The following is a 14,996-nucleotide window of genomic DNA, read 5'->3' as shown; positions in this document are numbered from 1 at the left end:
CCCCAATGAGGGCCCAAAGTGGCTTACATCATTCTGCTCTCCTCCTTTTTATTCTTACAACAGCCCTTTGAGGTAGACTAGGCTGAGGGTGTGCCAGTAGCCTAAGGTCACCTGGCAAGTTTCCATGGCAGAGTACGGATTTGAACCTGGATCTCCCAGATCTTAATTTGAGACTAGGATGTGACCTTTTGTGAATGCATGAGCACCATATTTTGCAGGATCCAATGCAGCATCTGGGGGTCAGATCACTCCTCCCCATACATGACGCATTCTTCACTCCCTCGGTCTTCTGCAGGTAAACTTCAATGAGCCGCTATCCATGCTGCAGAGGCTAACAGAGGACCTGGAGTATCACGAGCTGCTTGACAAAGCTGTCAAGTGTGAGAGCTCCACAGAGCAGATGTGTTTTGTGGCTGCTTTCTCCGTGTCTTCCTACTCAACAACAGTCCACCGGACAGCCAAACCATTCAACCCACTCCTCGGCGAGACTTATGAGCTGGACCGCCTGGATGAACTGGGCTTCCGTTCACTTTGCGAACAGGTAAGCGATGGGTTGATGAGCCAGAGCAGATGAGAAAAGGTGTGCTGACATCTAGCAAGAGAGAGATGTCAGGGTTCAAACCCCCTACTTAGCTATGAAGTTTACTTAGGCATCCTTGGGGACAGTCACTGATGCGGGACTGAAGTCACATATGTCCAGGTTTGATGTCCTGCCTGCCTTAGAGGAATGTCAGGCAAAATCCATATAGGATAAATTTAAATATTGCTAAATAAAGGGCAAAACTGACCTTGTCCACCTTTTAACCTGCGTTCCTTGGGACTGACACCCATCAGAGCTGGCTGCTGCTAGAGGTAGCTGCTTCATGAGCAAAGAGCATTAGGTTGAGGTGTAAATAGACGTTCCTGCAGAAAAATCTGTCTTTAAAAAAATACATTGGGGAGTTTAAATCCCTCCCCCCCCCATAAAAAAGCATTGGCTGTGCATGCACAGACAACATATGTACTATAATTCTGCAGTAGCAGCCGTTGGGAGCTGCTTTGTGCCCAGCCATGGCAAAGAGAGTCACTCTGGGAGTCACTCCAGGCCCAGCTGTGCATGCTGGGAAACTCTTTGGTCCCAGCCTTAGAGGTGAATGGTAGAGGCCTGGAGCTGCACTGGACTCGGCAATTTGGGGGGTGTGTGCGGGGGGGGAGATGGTATTCCCTCCTGCAAGTCTCATCTCCCCCCTCTCCCAACTTGTTAATGCTAACAGAAGAATATCCAAATTGTCAAAGTTTGGGGATTCTGCTTCGGAATTCCTAGTCACTTCTCTTTAAATCAGGGGTCTGCAACCTGCGGCTCTCCAGATGTTCATGGACTACAATTCCCATCATCCCCTGATGCTGGCAGGGGCTGATAAGGAATTGAGATCCATGAGCTATCTGGAAAAGTGGGATACAACCTCGCTCATAGATAGCCTCTTTCATCACAGGAGCATTGTAGCTTGTTGTACTGCACCAGTTCTGTGGAAGAAGTGATTTCTCTGTGGAGGATTAGTTTAGAAGGGACTTGGTGTCTCAATGCTGTGCCTGGTGCTTTCCCATGCCTAAGGACCTTTCTGTGCTTGTGGTTGGCTGGCATGGTCTTTTGGGCCACCTCCAGGGTTTCTTTCCTGGTATTAACATTTTCAGGACTTATTTCTCCCAGGTGAGCCATCACCCCCCAGCTGCAGCCCATCATGTCTACTCCAGACGAGGCTGGACGCTATGGCAGGAAATCACCATTGCTAGCAAGTTTCGGGGCAAATATCTCTCCATCATGCCATTGGGTAAGAGGTCAGCTTTTCAGGTACAGAATTGTACTTTCTTGCCACTCACAGACAATTTAGCGTGGGGAGTTCATTTTCTCTTAGATGGATTTCTTCTTTTTCTTCTTCCTTATGGCCCGCTAGAGATTTCAGGAAATGGCACAAGACCACTTTTTTTAGTTGGGTTGTATTAAAGCCATGTGACTCTTTGTAATACTTATACAATTCTCATATTCCCTGTATTATGAGCAATTAAAAAATAATGTTTCATTTAGTACATGGTGTAGACGATGTTGTTTGTCAAAGCACAGGAAAGTTAGCCTCTGCCACGGTGTTTCTTTAGTATGGATCAAAAGTAAGTAAGGAGAATGGGGATGTAATTGGCACATCTACCTTTTTGAACAGTATGGAAAGATTGGATAGTGAGGATTTTTTTAATAGAAATGGACAGGAATTCATTATTATAAGTTGCAGTGGCAGCATCTAAAATAGGATTAGACAGATTCATAGAGCACAGATATACCATCTACGGCAGAGGTGGGATCCAGCAGGTTCTCACCAGTTCCCGAAAGTGGGTTACTAATTATTTGTGTGTGCCAAGAGGGGGTTACTAATTGGGTCTGCTTTTCCATCTCCACGCCCTCGCCTCCCCGAGTGGCATACTGCCTTTGAACATGAAGGTTCCATATAGCAATTGCGACTAATAATGTAACTCTCTGAACTGGGTTAATCCCTGTCAGGTACTGCAGTTCATTGATTCTCAGCCTTTCGTACCTTTTATCTCACCAGTCTCTAACAAAGAACCTATGTGTTTCACCATTGCTGTATTCAGATTTGTGAGAGTTGGGGCATTTTCTATAATGTGATGATGATTTAGAAATGCCCTGGTGCAAAAAAATTTTTGGGGGTTGTGGTGGAGTGGCTGCCCATGGGGTGGGGGGGCATCCAACTCAGGTTTTGCCCAGGGCTCAGGTTTGCCTAGGTACGCCTCTGCCCCCTTTGCTGAGGGGGGGCTGGCAAGGGAACCTGTTACTTTTGGATCCCACCACTGATCTACGGGTCTTGATGATGTGTGGTAGGATAAAGGGTTAGTGTCTCTTTGTAGCACACATGGTAGAAATTTCCATTTGCCACTCAGGCGTCATCCATATTCTTGTGGGTTAACAGGATGTTGATTGGACAAGCCATGCCTCGGTCCTAGAAGCAGACCTCTCTCCCCTTCCCTCTAGGTGCAATCCACCTGGAATTCCACTCCAGTGGCAACCACTACATCTGGAGAAAGGTGACCTCGACAGTTCACAACATCATTGTGGGCAAACTCTGGATTGACCAGGTCAGTTCTCAGCAGCGAAGCAAGAGCTATCCTTGAATTCTTTAGTGATTGAACAATTATCATAGGGCAGGGAAGTAGTAACAGAGATTGAAGTGTTCTGACAGTAGTGATAGGAGCCCAGACTGTTTTGAGAATTGGGAGAAGTTTACATAATATAGTAGTTTCTTCACCCACAACCTAATGAATTTTATGGGGCCTCATTATGCTTGTAGACATTAAATGTAAAGTTCAGGTTCGTTACCAGATATGCATATTACAGTAGATATGTACAACTAGAAAGCCTGGCTTGACTGTAATTCCCTTTCAGATGCACACAGTGTGGCCATCCCAGGTCTGGGTTTATAACAATACCTCTAAAATTAGAATTCTTGTTGTGTAAGATAAGCAATTAAATCAGTATTTCTAGGCAGACTCATAACAGTAACTGCAAAGAAAATGAGGAAGAAGTTTGATGCAGGAACTGGTGAATTAAGGGGATTCTTGTATGATAGTATGTTTTAAGGATCCGTGTAAAAATTAAAAAGTATCTAAGTCTGTGAGTTTTTTGCTTAGTATGATTGCTGATATTTCACTTTTAAAGGAGCTGCATCACTGGTAGGCAACTTTAGCTTTTATAGAAGTTATTAGATTTTAATGAAAACAGGAAGAGGCTCCAAATGCTGGGCTGCTTTTAGTTGGAAGGAGTGTGTTGGCTTCAGTTTTAAAATGTGATGTAAGCATTTTAAAAGTGCTTCATTTCTCTTCTGCTAGCCGATAGTAACATTGCTAAATGGAGCATGTTTTAAAGCTTGGCACGGTTGAGATGTTTGTTTACTTCATCTATTGTTGTCCTTTCTTGTTGAGATGCAAGACAGATGACAGAATTATAAAACAACTAACAGTAGAGCCTGTTGTGCTAAACAGTACAACGGGCTCTAGACTGGTTTTTGTGGTGTGTGGGACGGGGGGGGGGGAAAGCCAGCAGGGGAATGGAAAGCCAGACCCTGATGGAACATGTGGCGATTGGCTGGCAGTGAGTCATCATCAGGCATTCCATCCTTAGGCAACTATGTCTCAGGATAGAGATAAGCAATGAATGAATCAATCAAACTGATTTACACAGAATTCAGTGAAATAAAAGCAGCAGGACTCATCCAATTAGCAACATGATATGAGAGGAAGGGGAAAAAAACTACCTAAAATTTTCCCAAGTCATTAAATCTACATCCCTGTTCCCTTTATAAAAAGGTTATCCAGAAAAGTTCCGTTTTATTCACTGTGTGGAACAATAGTGATATGAAAGCCTTCCTGACTGTTCTGGCTGTTCCACAAGGTGGAAGTCACAGCAGCGAAGGCTCGGGTACAGACAGCTGTTGTTCTTACCCCTTTGCAGGGTGACACCTTCAGAAGCCTTTGCTCAGATGAGCGAAGCTGTTTCGGCAGAGCATGTCAAGAGAGGTGGTCCTGCAGATATGTGGGTCCCAGGCCATGAATGCCTTTGTAGGTAATGACCAGCATGTTGAATCTAACCCAGAAACGAATCAGTAACCAACAGAATGATGGCTGAACAGGTGCAATATTCATAACTCCACCTTGCTACTGATAATAAATGAGTTGGTGGCATTCTGAACCAGCTAGAGTTTCTAAGTTGTCATTACAGGCAAGCCCATGTAGAGTGTATTGCAGTAGTCTATCCTAGATCCATGTGGCCAGATTAGCATAGCATAGATCATTGTGACCCGATTAGTCAGGCAAGATAGGGAGCCATCCTCTGGTACCCATATCAAGCTCCGAGTGTTTGCTCATGCCTTTGGGGGCGGGGGAAGGGTCTGTGTCCCTGATGGTGTAGGCGTGGAGAACTCTAAAATAAATCTCTCTACAATTTTCCTCTTCAGTCTGGTGACATAGAAATCATCAACTACAAGTCAAAAGACAAATGCCAGCTGAAATTTTCCCCCTACAGCTATTTCTCCAGGGATGTTCCTCGAAAGGTAGGCATTTTCTCAGAAACATGCTATCATCTTAATCTGCTGTTTCCAAAGCCGAGCAGTGTATCAACTGCTGCATTTACTTTTTATTTTGTTAATTGAGAAAAAGTATATGGCTGCCTGTCCAGAGGCCTGCTTGAGTTGGCTCACTCAACAGCACAGTTCAAATAGGACAACAAAAAATTGCTGTACCTATGATTCTGATTTTTCCCCTCTAAAGCTTTAGCTACTTCATCCAAACTCCAACAATAGTTAAAGCAAAAGTAGCCACACAGAGTGCCAAATAGTACCCAAGAATAGGTTTTGTCTTTTGTGGTGGAAAGTGCTGTAAAGTCACTGCCAATTCAGGGTGACCCTGTAGAGTTTTCAAGGCAGGAGATGAACTGAGATGGTTTGCCATTGTCTGCCTCTGCATAGCGACCCTGGACGTCCTCGGTTGGTCTCTCATCCAAGTACTAGCCAGGGCAAACCCTGCTTCGTTTCCAAGATCTGACAAGACTGGGCTAGTCTGGGCCATCCACGTCAGGCCTTTGCCTTCAGCCTCGCAATATGGGGGCTGAGTTGCTAAAGCTATTGCCAGATGGTAGATGAGTGACTATCGCCTCCCCCTCTGTGATCTCCTAGTTTTGGTTGATGTGATAGAACGTATGCATCACCTTATTCCTATACGCAAATTACTTTAGTAGTGGAGCAGGGTTATTGCATTGAGAGAGTTCTACTGTTGAGCTCAAATGCTCATGGGCGTAATCTAGCTGAAGTTAAATGATTCTAACTCCTCACAGAAGGGTTAAACACATGTTTAAGTCTCTCCCAATTAAATGCAGAACTATGCCATTGTATAGCTGGACTGCGTCAATTTCAAGCAACCAGAGCCAAAGCTATTTCCTCCTTCTCTCTCCTCCCACCTCTTGCTCAACCCATCTGAACAGGTGACAGGTGTTGTCATGGATGCAGAAGGCAAGGCTCACTATGTTATGTCTGGCACATGGGACGAAAAGATGGAATGTTCCAAAATAGTGCAGAGCAGTTTGGGTAGCAGCAGTGTGGAGGGCAAACTGCCGAAAACAGTCTACCAGACGCTGTCCCCCAGGACCCTGTGGAAGAAGTACCCTCTTCCGTAAGTTTCACCCTGGGGTGGAATTGGATGGTGTCAAGCCTCTTAGATGTGGCTTGTGTTTCAGAGGTAGGGGAAAATGTGGGTTAAACATTGCTATGCCTGCTGTGATTGGTGCAATTGAATGTTGAAGTTGGTCCGGCTGCCATAGTAACAATGGCATCCAGTTGGAAAACTGAAAGATGCCCAAACATAGAAATTTGGGAGGATAAAGTAAAAGAATATGCTACAGTGGCCAGACTGGCAAATCTTGTAAACAGAAAGCCAAAGTCTGAGTTTGAGGAGAAGTAGGAAGTATATTTTAAGTATGTGGTTGAATTAAAAACTTACATTCGTTAATAGTAAATAAGTAATTGTTAAATTGAATTATACCAGTGGGTGCTAGTTCAATTATCAAAGAGCAGAATGTTAGATGGGAAAAAAGGGATAGAAGGCTCTTTCAAAAAAAGTGTATTATGTTTATATGTTATGGAATATTAAGATCCATTCTACTGCTGTTTTCATTGTTTTATGGTTTTTATTTTGGTCTTTTGCTTTTCTGTTCTGTTTATATATGTGTGCAGAAAATTAATAAAACATTATTTTTAAAAAATGATGTTGCCCAATTGCAAGTCAGAGCATTGACCCATGTATCCCAAGTGGCAGCACTTCTCCAGGAACTTGGGACTTTTAAAAAGCAACTGTGAAAAGATTGAGGAAGGCATGGCAGGGGTTGCGCCCTGCAGGCACCCTCTCCCGCTCACATCAAGTGTTGATTGTCCTCCTTCAGGGAGAATGCTGAAAACATGTACTGCTTCTCCACCCTGGCTTTGACCCTCAATGAGGTGGAGGACGGGATAGCCCCCACAGACAGCCGGCTGAGGCCTGACCAGCGGCTCATGGAGAACGGCAAGTGGGATGAAGCCAACACGGAGAAACAGAGGCTGGAAGAGAAGCAGAGGGCTGTTCGACGCCAACGGGAGGCAGCGGCGGCAGTGGCCCTGGAAGAAGGTAGGCACCAAAGTGTAGCTGGAGTGATTCAGCAGAAAGTAGCCTGCTGGAAAGTTTGGTGACCCACTGGCCATCTGGTTACAGAGGAAAGCAAGCCATGTCCAGCAGAGCTGATGAACAGCGTTCAGTGCCACCATTACAGGCCAATGCCACTGAGCCTGCTGTACGGCTCTGTTAATCAAAGCAGTTAAGTCGGGTGTGAAATTCAGTAAAACCAAACTTCCAGCTAGTGTGTGATGGTAGAATTGGAAGGAGTTCCTTACCTCCAGAACCCACGGTGGCAGTTTCATTCTTTATTGTATTGTTGTGTAGGCTTTTCCACACAGCTTGCTTGTGATTTTCTTGGCAATTTCTCCACAAGCATTGGAATCACTTTGAGCACGTATCTTCTGCATGTCTACCCTCCCTCAGTTTATGTTCTTCTGCACGTGCCTTCAATAATGAGGATTTTCAAGGGAGAGTGTTGTCATCATAGGTGGCAACACAGCCCCCCTTTTAAATAACACTAAAATAGTAAGATATTTCTAGAGCAACGCAACAATAGACTTAGTCAGTTCCTAGCCTTTGTTGTTGTAAAAAAAGTAAGGCTCATTCTGCACATGCAGAATAATGCACTTTCAAACTGCTTTCAGTGCTCTTTGAAGCTGTGCAGAATAGCAAAATCCACTTGCAAACAGTTGTGAAAGTGGTTGCTGTGTGGTTTCTGGGCTGTATGGCCATGTTCTAGCAGCATTCTCTCCTGATGTTTCGCCTGCGTCTGTGGCTGGCATCTTCAGAGGATCCTCTGAAGATGCCAGCCACAGACGCAGGCGAAACATCAGGAGAGAATGCTGCTAGAACACGGCCATACAGCCCGGAAACCACACAGCACCCAAGTGATTCCGGCCGTGAAAGCCTTCGACAATAAGTTGTGAAAGTGGTTTGAAAATGCATTATTTTGCGTGTGCAGAAGGGGCCTTAGTCTCTAGTGCCTTCCCTTGCAGAGATATAAGGCAGAAGGCATGACTCCATGAGGGAAAGAACTAGAGACTTACTTTTTCAATGAAAGCTGGGAAATCAGAGGACCAGCTAAGCCTATTTACAGTGTTTTAGAGATATAATGGCATTTTAATGACATTGAAAAAAATGATTGCTGTTCCATTTTTTAAAACGAAAAAACAAAAACAATTTGTCTTTAGGGTGGGAGGGGAGAAGAGGGAGTGGTTTGACCACAACAACCCAATCATTGACAAAGCTGGAGGTGGGTGTGGATGGGTGGGACAAAGAAAACCGACAAACATTACGCACAGCAAAAGAGCCAACTCAAAACTGGCTTCCAGAAAAAAATCAGGGTAAAAGTGGTCTCCAAAGAACCAGAAAAATCACATGGAAAAACCAGAAAAACTGAAGTGAAAACTGAGGCCCAAAAATGTGCATATAAATCAAGGATAAACCAAAGCAGTGTGCGGCCATAACTAATGGAAAAACCCATGTGGGAAAGCCGGTGTAAAGTGCAGCTTTTGCTTGTGCTTTCTTTCTTTATAGGCAAGGACTATGAAGGCTACATCCCCCTTTGGTTTGAGAGAAAGGTAGACCCTGCAACAGGAGAGCTGATCTGCGTTTACAAAGGCGGATACTGGGAAGCCCGGGAGAAGCAGGACTGGAGTATGTGCCCCGACATCTTCTGAGCCTCCTCCCACCCCTTGGGCTGGCGCTTGCCAGAAGGGACCTCCCCATCTTTTTGCAGGATCCAGAAGCCAGCAGTTGAAGCACTCCAGGCAGAAGCAGCTCTCTGGCAACACACACATTTCAAGAAGACACAGAGTTTAGATATTTAAAAGGAAAAAAATTAAAGACAGAAACAAAAAAAGACAAAAACAAAACAGGGATTCCAGACCTATTTTTATGCACTAATAAAACGGCATTGATTTTTTTTAAGTGACTTTTTTTAGCTATCAGTTCGGAGCGAGGAGGTGATTAGATTGGTTTCCTTTCTGAGCCTGACCTCTTTATTGCTGCGTCGGGAGTTGCAGTCTCCTTATATTTTTGAAGGCTCGGTTTTATTAGCCAAGGCTCTGACTTCCAAAGATGCACGCGTTGTGGGGGAATGATGTATGTTTTCACTCTCTGTTTGGATTTTCTTTTTTTCTGTGTGGGTGAATCTTAAATTCATTTTTTAAAAAATCTATTGATGATTCAGGTTCCTCTTCTAAGAATGTGGGCAGCTCTGTGCTCTGTTCCCTCTTTGAATTCTAGAGAGAGAAAACGATATCTGCGGTGCTACTTGCAGCTGTTTCTTTGAGTAAGGGTGGAGGAGCGTCCTTGACGGGTTGGTGGAGTTCCTTCTGTGCTTTTGACGTACTCTGATCCAGAGCCTGCTAAACAAGCAGTGTTTTTGTTTATAATCCATTTTCTCTGAAAAGACAGTTTTGTGTTACGGACAGGGTTACAGCCTTTTGTTTTGGTTCTGTATCAGAGATGGGGCAGCAAACCTTATTTCTGGCTTACCTCAAAACAAGTTAGAGCAGGCTCCTTACAGCTTTCTTCCTCTGTAGCAGAGATTTTAAAAACACCCTGTAAGTTGACTGCCAGTGCCGCACACAGTGTTCTTTGCAGCCCCAAGCTGTGTGCCCTTTAGTGGAAGGGGAACTAAAGTGTGATTCTTTCTTTCTCATTGAATAGAACAGTGGAAGTGAGCTGCAATGAACTCTGGCATACCTCAGTACCCTTTTTTGCTATTTGTAGAAATCTCCATATAGAAGTTGGGCAAACACAAGCAGAGTCGCTTTAGGCACACTCCTACAGTCTGGATGTTTAGCACTACCTGCCTCCTTTCCTTGCCAGCCACTGTAAGGTCTGTAATTTCCCATTGTCACTGTTGCAGCAGCATCTCACTCACACACCCTGGTGTTCAACAGCCAACAGTCACAGTGAACTGCAGTGCAAAGGTGATGCATGGTCAAGTCACAGTGAATGGCTGTGCAGCCAGAATTGAGATGTGTAGGGGTGCACACTTCCTTCGATGCCATGCTTATTGGGGTGGGGGGGGACCCATATGAACTAGTGGATGTTGCAAATACTGACTGTGGTGACACCACTGCTTCCATGAACACCTAAAAACAACTATCATTCAGGTTTTGCTAGGAAAGCAGTCTCCAAGTTAGCCATGTCCACACATAGGATGATTCACATGAGAGAGTTCAGGTTCCCAAGACCACCCTTTCCACCTCTTCTTCGTCACTCAGGCATGGCCAAGGTGCTGCCATGCCGTGCTCTCTAAATCATCTACTACTGATACATCCTTCCTTGTTTTCCTGTTAGCAGTTCTCTGACCAGAACTGCAAGGGAACTCAGTGGCTTCAGCCCTGGCCAACAGATCATAATGCTAGCCTGGGAGAAGGAACTCTGCATTGCATGTTCCTTTTCAAAATGTGGCTGACGTACCAATGACTCACCGGTGCTTGGGGTATGCTCCATCTAATGTCCTTTCAGCCATGGAATGCTGCCCTGATCTTCTCTGACTTGAGATAATACCATTGTGGTAGACAGCTAAAAATCTCACGGCGTGTCCTACCCATGATGACAGAAATCAGCAATACTTCTCTTCAGAGCTTGGGGAAGAGGAACCGCCCTGTGTCTCCCCACCCCCAATGCAAAAGGGTTAGCCAGTCTGTCTAGGGCCTTCAAACAGCCCATTCCTCACAGCACCCCTACGAACTATGAGTTACACCATGTGTATACGTGTGTGTACCCACACATACACCGCACTTGCAATATATATACATATTTACAAAATATAACCCGTACAATATAACAATAAGTGATTGAATGTCAGTGTGCTGACATCACTGATTTCAGTGTACCCTTTAATCTTTTATTTATTTGCGTCTAATTTATAAATACATATATAAAATATACATATATATAAAATTATTTTGTTTAAATTTATATGGTACATAAACTAGAGGAAAAAAATAATGAAGACAGGAAAGCATCTGTCTGAATTTTTTTTATACTATGTGTACGGTAAGTTTTGATTCCTTTTTCAGGATAGGCGTGCTCTCTCTTTTTAAAACAATATAAAGAGTAGTGACTCTCCAGGTTTAAGGGCACAGTCCGGTTGAGCAGTTTTCTTACAGGAGGCTGTGAGAATTGAATAGGAACTGTGCATGAAAGTGCTTTTGGGAGCATTCTCACAGTTTCCATTCATCTCAGCAGGGCTCGTGCAAGAGAACTCCTCCTGCTGACGTGGGTTTTTTTTTTAATGGTTTGGTTTTTGTTAACCATTGCTCCTAAGCTGCAGGATGAAACGATTTAGTTAAACTGGGTGCGGTGGGTTTTCCGGGCTGAGTGGCCGTGGTCTGGTAGAACACAGCCCGGAAAACCCACCGCACCCAGTTGAATCCGGCTGTGAAAGCCTTCGTTGATTTGAAGTCCAGCCCGCTGAGAAGCCCTGTTGAATTGGACAGGTCTTACTGTGTTCTTGCTCTTTCACAAGCCCGTTTGATTCCGTTGGGGTTTCCGCTGAAGATGCTGCCGGCGGACTGTGTTCCAAGGTGTTCAGCTAGCTAGACGAAATTAATTCCTTTCTGAAGGGAAACACATTTCTAGTATGTGAAGACTACATTGAGCCAGACAGTAGCATTCAAAGCAACGTCGCTCCTGTTTTGTACTTGAAAAACATAAGGTCCCACTTCCAGGGTGCCTCTTCTCAGTTGTTTCCATCACTCCTGTATCTTAAAAAAAAGTATGTATTGTCTTATTTTAAAAAGGAAACGCTGAAATGTTTGAAAGCTGAAGTACTGCTGAAGTCCACAGAATACTGTGACCTGCCAGGCCAACATGGTGTTTTCTTGATTTCTTTTTTCTACAAGGGAGAATGATTCTCTGTAAAATGAAATGACCTGATAATCCAAAGCTGGAATCTTGTGTCTGATTGGATACTGTTTTAACAAATGATCAATACATGGGAGCAACAGTTGTGCTACAAGTGAATTGGGAGGGGTTAAATTTGGATGAGACGGAGTTTTTGAATGGAGGGAGATGGTCAAAATGTGGAGACAATTCCCTGAACTATGGAGTCTGGAAACACAACCATTCTTCCCCATGATGGGCATACTCGCATTTGTGTGTGTGTGTAAGTTTTGATATATAAATACATACATAAATAAATGTGCATAATTTTGCTTTCTGATTATTTCTAAACAAGAAATGTTGGCATTTCTTTTTTCCCCCGAAATGACCACAAAGCAAAAAATATGCAAATTCTAAGGCAAAAAAGAACACTATAAGTGAATGCAAAACCCAAATAACAATTGAACCTGTCTAAATGGACCTGTGTTACAATGAAGGCCTAGAGCCATTACAGTCCCATATGAATTTTTTTCCCAATCCCACTGAGATAGGCAATTATGTAGTGCTTAAAAAACTGGCCAGAGATCATTGTAGATCAAGAGACAGAGTGTCTACATAATGGTTGCCTCTGGTTTCATCAGATCTCCTTCAGCTTTCTTGGTGTCTATAGCTGGAGTTTGCATACATGGTTCTGAAATGTACACACAGCTTTTTTTTTTTAAATCATCCAGACAATCCTCTACATCATCTTCAGGCATGGGAATGACCTGCAGAACTGAACTAGTTCAGTTGCATCGTGAGAAGTTGCTTCCCCATGAGCAAGGTTTTTGCCCAGCTGCCTCACCCTTGAAGCCGCAAGCAAAATAATTTTTTTTAATTGTCAACCTCTCACAATGTAAAAACACTGAGCCAACAGAATTCAGTCTCCTGGGCTGCATCCTGAAGTGGCGTACTGCTAAAGGGGACATGGGGTATCTCATGTCCCTGGGCGTATACCATTTCGTCACATGGAAGGGGGCACCGGGCATGCACAGCATGCACCCGAGCAACCTCGTGAGCCCCACCCTCCCCTGGCCTCCCTGCTGGATCCCATAAGTGGGGCATGGGGTGGGAGCTGGGGGGGAGGCGCAGGGAGGCAGTCATGCCCCCGGGCACCATTTTGGCCCAGTACACCACTGGCCTCCTGTGTGATCCCTCAAGGCATTGAGGATCCTTCTTCCCAAGATGACCTATCATATAGATGCTGAGCTACCAGAAGACACTGTCCTCTTTCTGTTCAGTGTAATGACGTAACAGATTCAGGAGTTTATATTGTTTTGTTTGTTTTCACTTTCAATGCTGACTCAGCGTTCGTGCAACAACCTGAGTAACACAGCTCAGTCTAATGCCTTATTTTGTGTGCTTCAATGACCACATGAGTGTTAGCAAAGAATTTGGGGACCACCCATCCCCCCCCACAAAAAATCCCTTGGATTCAGTGATAACAGGAATCTGGTTACTGTTTGAATGAAGGTGAAAAAATGAAAAATTATACTTGTTAAGTGTTGGCACCCTGACTATGCAGTGTTGCAGGAAAGTAGAGGGCCAGGGTTCAGGCCTCTCCCACCCAAATCCAAATATTCTTCCAGCTGGGAAAAGCACAGTGTTTCTGAACATACAGAGAGCCAAAGCTGATCCCAAAACCTATACAAATGGAAGGGTGATTTGAAGAGAGCTCTAAAAAAGCCTCTTCTTAATAGTCTGTGGTTTTTTTTCAAATGTAGAATGCACTTGGCTAATCAGTTGATCCCAAGGGGAAAAAATGGGGAGAAGTGTCAACAATACGCTTTGTAGGCAAGAGAGCTGAATCTTGCAGAAAATTTCAGATCACTTCTGTTGTATTTAGTAATTTGTGGGGGGAGGGGGCTTCTGTGCTTTTCTCTAGCAGGATGATCACTCCAGTAGCTAGAAAAGAGGTAGAAATACCACGCCCAGCCACCCTTCTTGCCTTTACATTCTTCACATGAGCAGGCTGCCGAGAGATGACATTTTTGTGGCAATGGGGGAGGGGGGCAGGGGCGGGGGGAGAGACTGCTCAGCAAAGCAGCCATTTCAGCCAACAGCCTCTTACAGAGTTCCCGGTTATGACAACACTTAACGAGATCTGTGACTTGTAGCCTTTCTATTTTTCCCACTAGGTGATTTTAACGTCACCTTACTGTTAATGCTGTTGAATGTAATACTTTTGAACAGATATTGTTGTGAGTGATCCCTCTTTGCTTACACAGTAATAAAAACTTGGATTCAGGAGTTTTAAACTTACACAATGCTGGTATCTGTCACTTCTGTCCAAGCATGGGAAGCTACTTGGGAGTGGGGGTGAAGGTGCTACAATAAAGCTATAATTCAAGGGTGTCCAACTCTGGCCTTCCAGATGTTCATGGACTATGATTCTCATCAGCCCCTGCCAGATGGGAATCGTCGTCCATGAACATCTGGAGGGCTAGAGTTGGACACCCCTGCTGCAATTGGAGGAGGAACTGGGATTCAGGACCTTTCTCCAATGGGGAAATTCTGTTTTTTAAAGACAAGGTTTTTTTATTATTTGTCAGCATGTAAATGCATGATCACTACTGCTGCAGATTTTAAACAAATGTTTTCCATTACTATACATTAGTTATTATTATGATTGTCCCAGTTTAGATGTACAGGGAGGGAAGGAAGAAAAAGTGAAGGGGATGAGCAAAATAATAAGGGCACAACACTACATTTGTAGATACAATTTTGTTCAACAGTTTTATATTTTTTTCTCACAACTTTTATAGAATGTTTTAATGTCATCTGTAAGGCACTCTCACAGTTAATTAGGACACTGAGATTTAGGTAGATGGGTGGTAGATTTATAGCTTTTTACTGTGTGCAATCTCTATGTTTGTCGGGTGCATCTCTGGTGTGAATGATCCTTCTTCACAAACTGGACTCAGTCACACCAA

General features: G+C 44.1%; 1 protein-coding gene across 1 annotated transcript in view; it reads left to right on the top strand.

The window, feature by feature from the left end:
- Nucleotides 1–14,325, top strand: part of OSBP2 (oxysterol binding protein 2) — a 128,252-nt gene extending 113,927 nt beyond the window's left edge. Inside the window, exons 8-14 of the mRNA XM_048513920.1 lie at nucleotides 296–541; nucleotides 1,688–1,808; nucleotides 3,017–3,120; nucleotides 4,995–5,090; nucleotides 6,017–6,204; nucleotides 6,971–7,191; nucleotides 8,716–14,325. Of these exons, the coding sequence (XP_048369877.1) occupies nucleotides 296–541; nucleotides 1,688–1,808; nucleotides 3,017–3,120; nucleotides 4,995–5,090; nucleotides 6,017–6,204; nucleotides 6,971–7,191; nucleotides 8,716–8,858 (1,119 nt within the window). The 3' untranslated portion in view covers nucleotides 8,859–14,325. The remainder of the gene's footprint in view (nucleotides 1–295; nucleotides 542–1,687; nucleotides 1,809–3,016; nucleotides 3,121–4,994; nucleotides 5,091–6,016; nucleotides 6,205–6,970; nucleotides 7,192–8,715) is intronic.
- Nucleotides 14,326–14,996: the final 671 nt, after the last annotated feature.

Source organism: Sphaerodactylus townsendi, linkage group LG13 (genome assembly GCF_021028975.2).
Source record: "Sphaerodactylus townsendi isolate TG3544 linkage group LG13, MPM_Stown_v2.3, whole genome shotgun sequence".
Taxonomy (NCBI): domain Eukaryota; kingdom Metazoa; phylum Chordata; class Lepidosauria; order Squamata; family Sphaerodactylidae; genus Sphaerodactylus; species Sphaerodactylus townsendi.
Note: the sequence above shows the minus strand (reverse complement) of the source record. Positions and strands in the feature narration are given on the sequence as shown.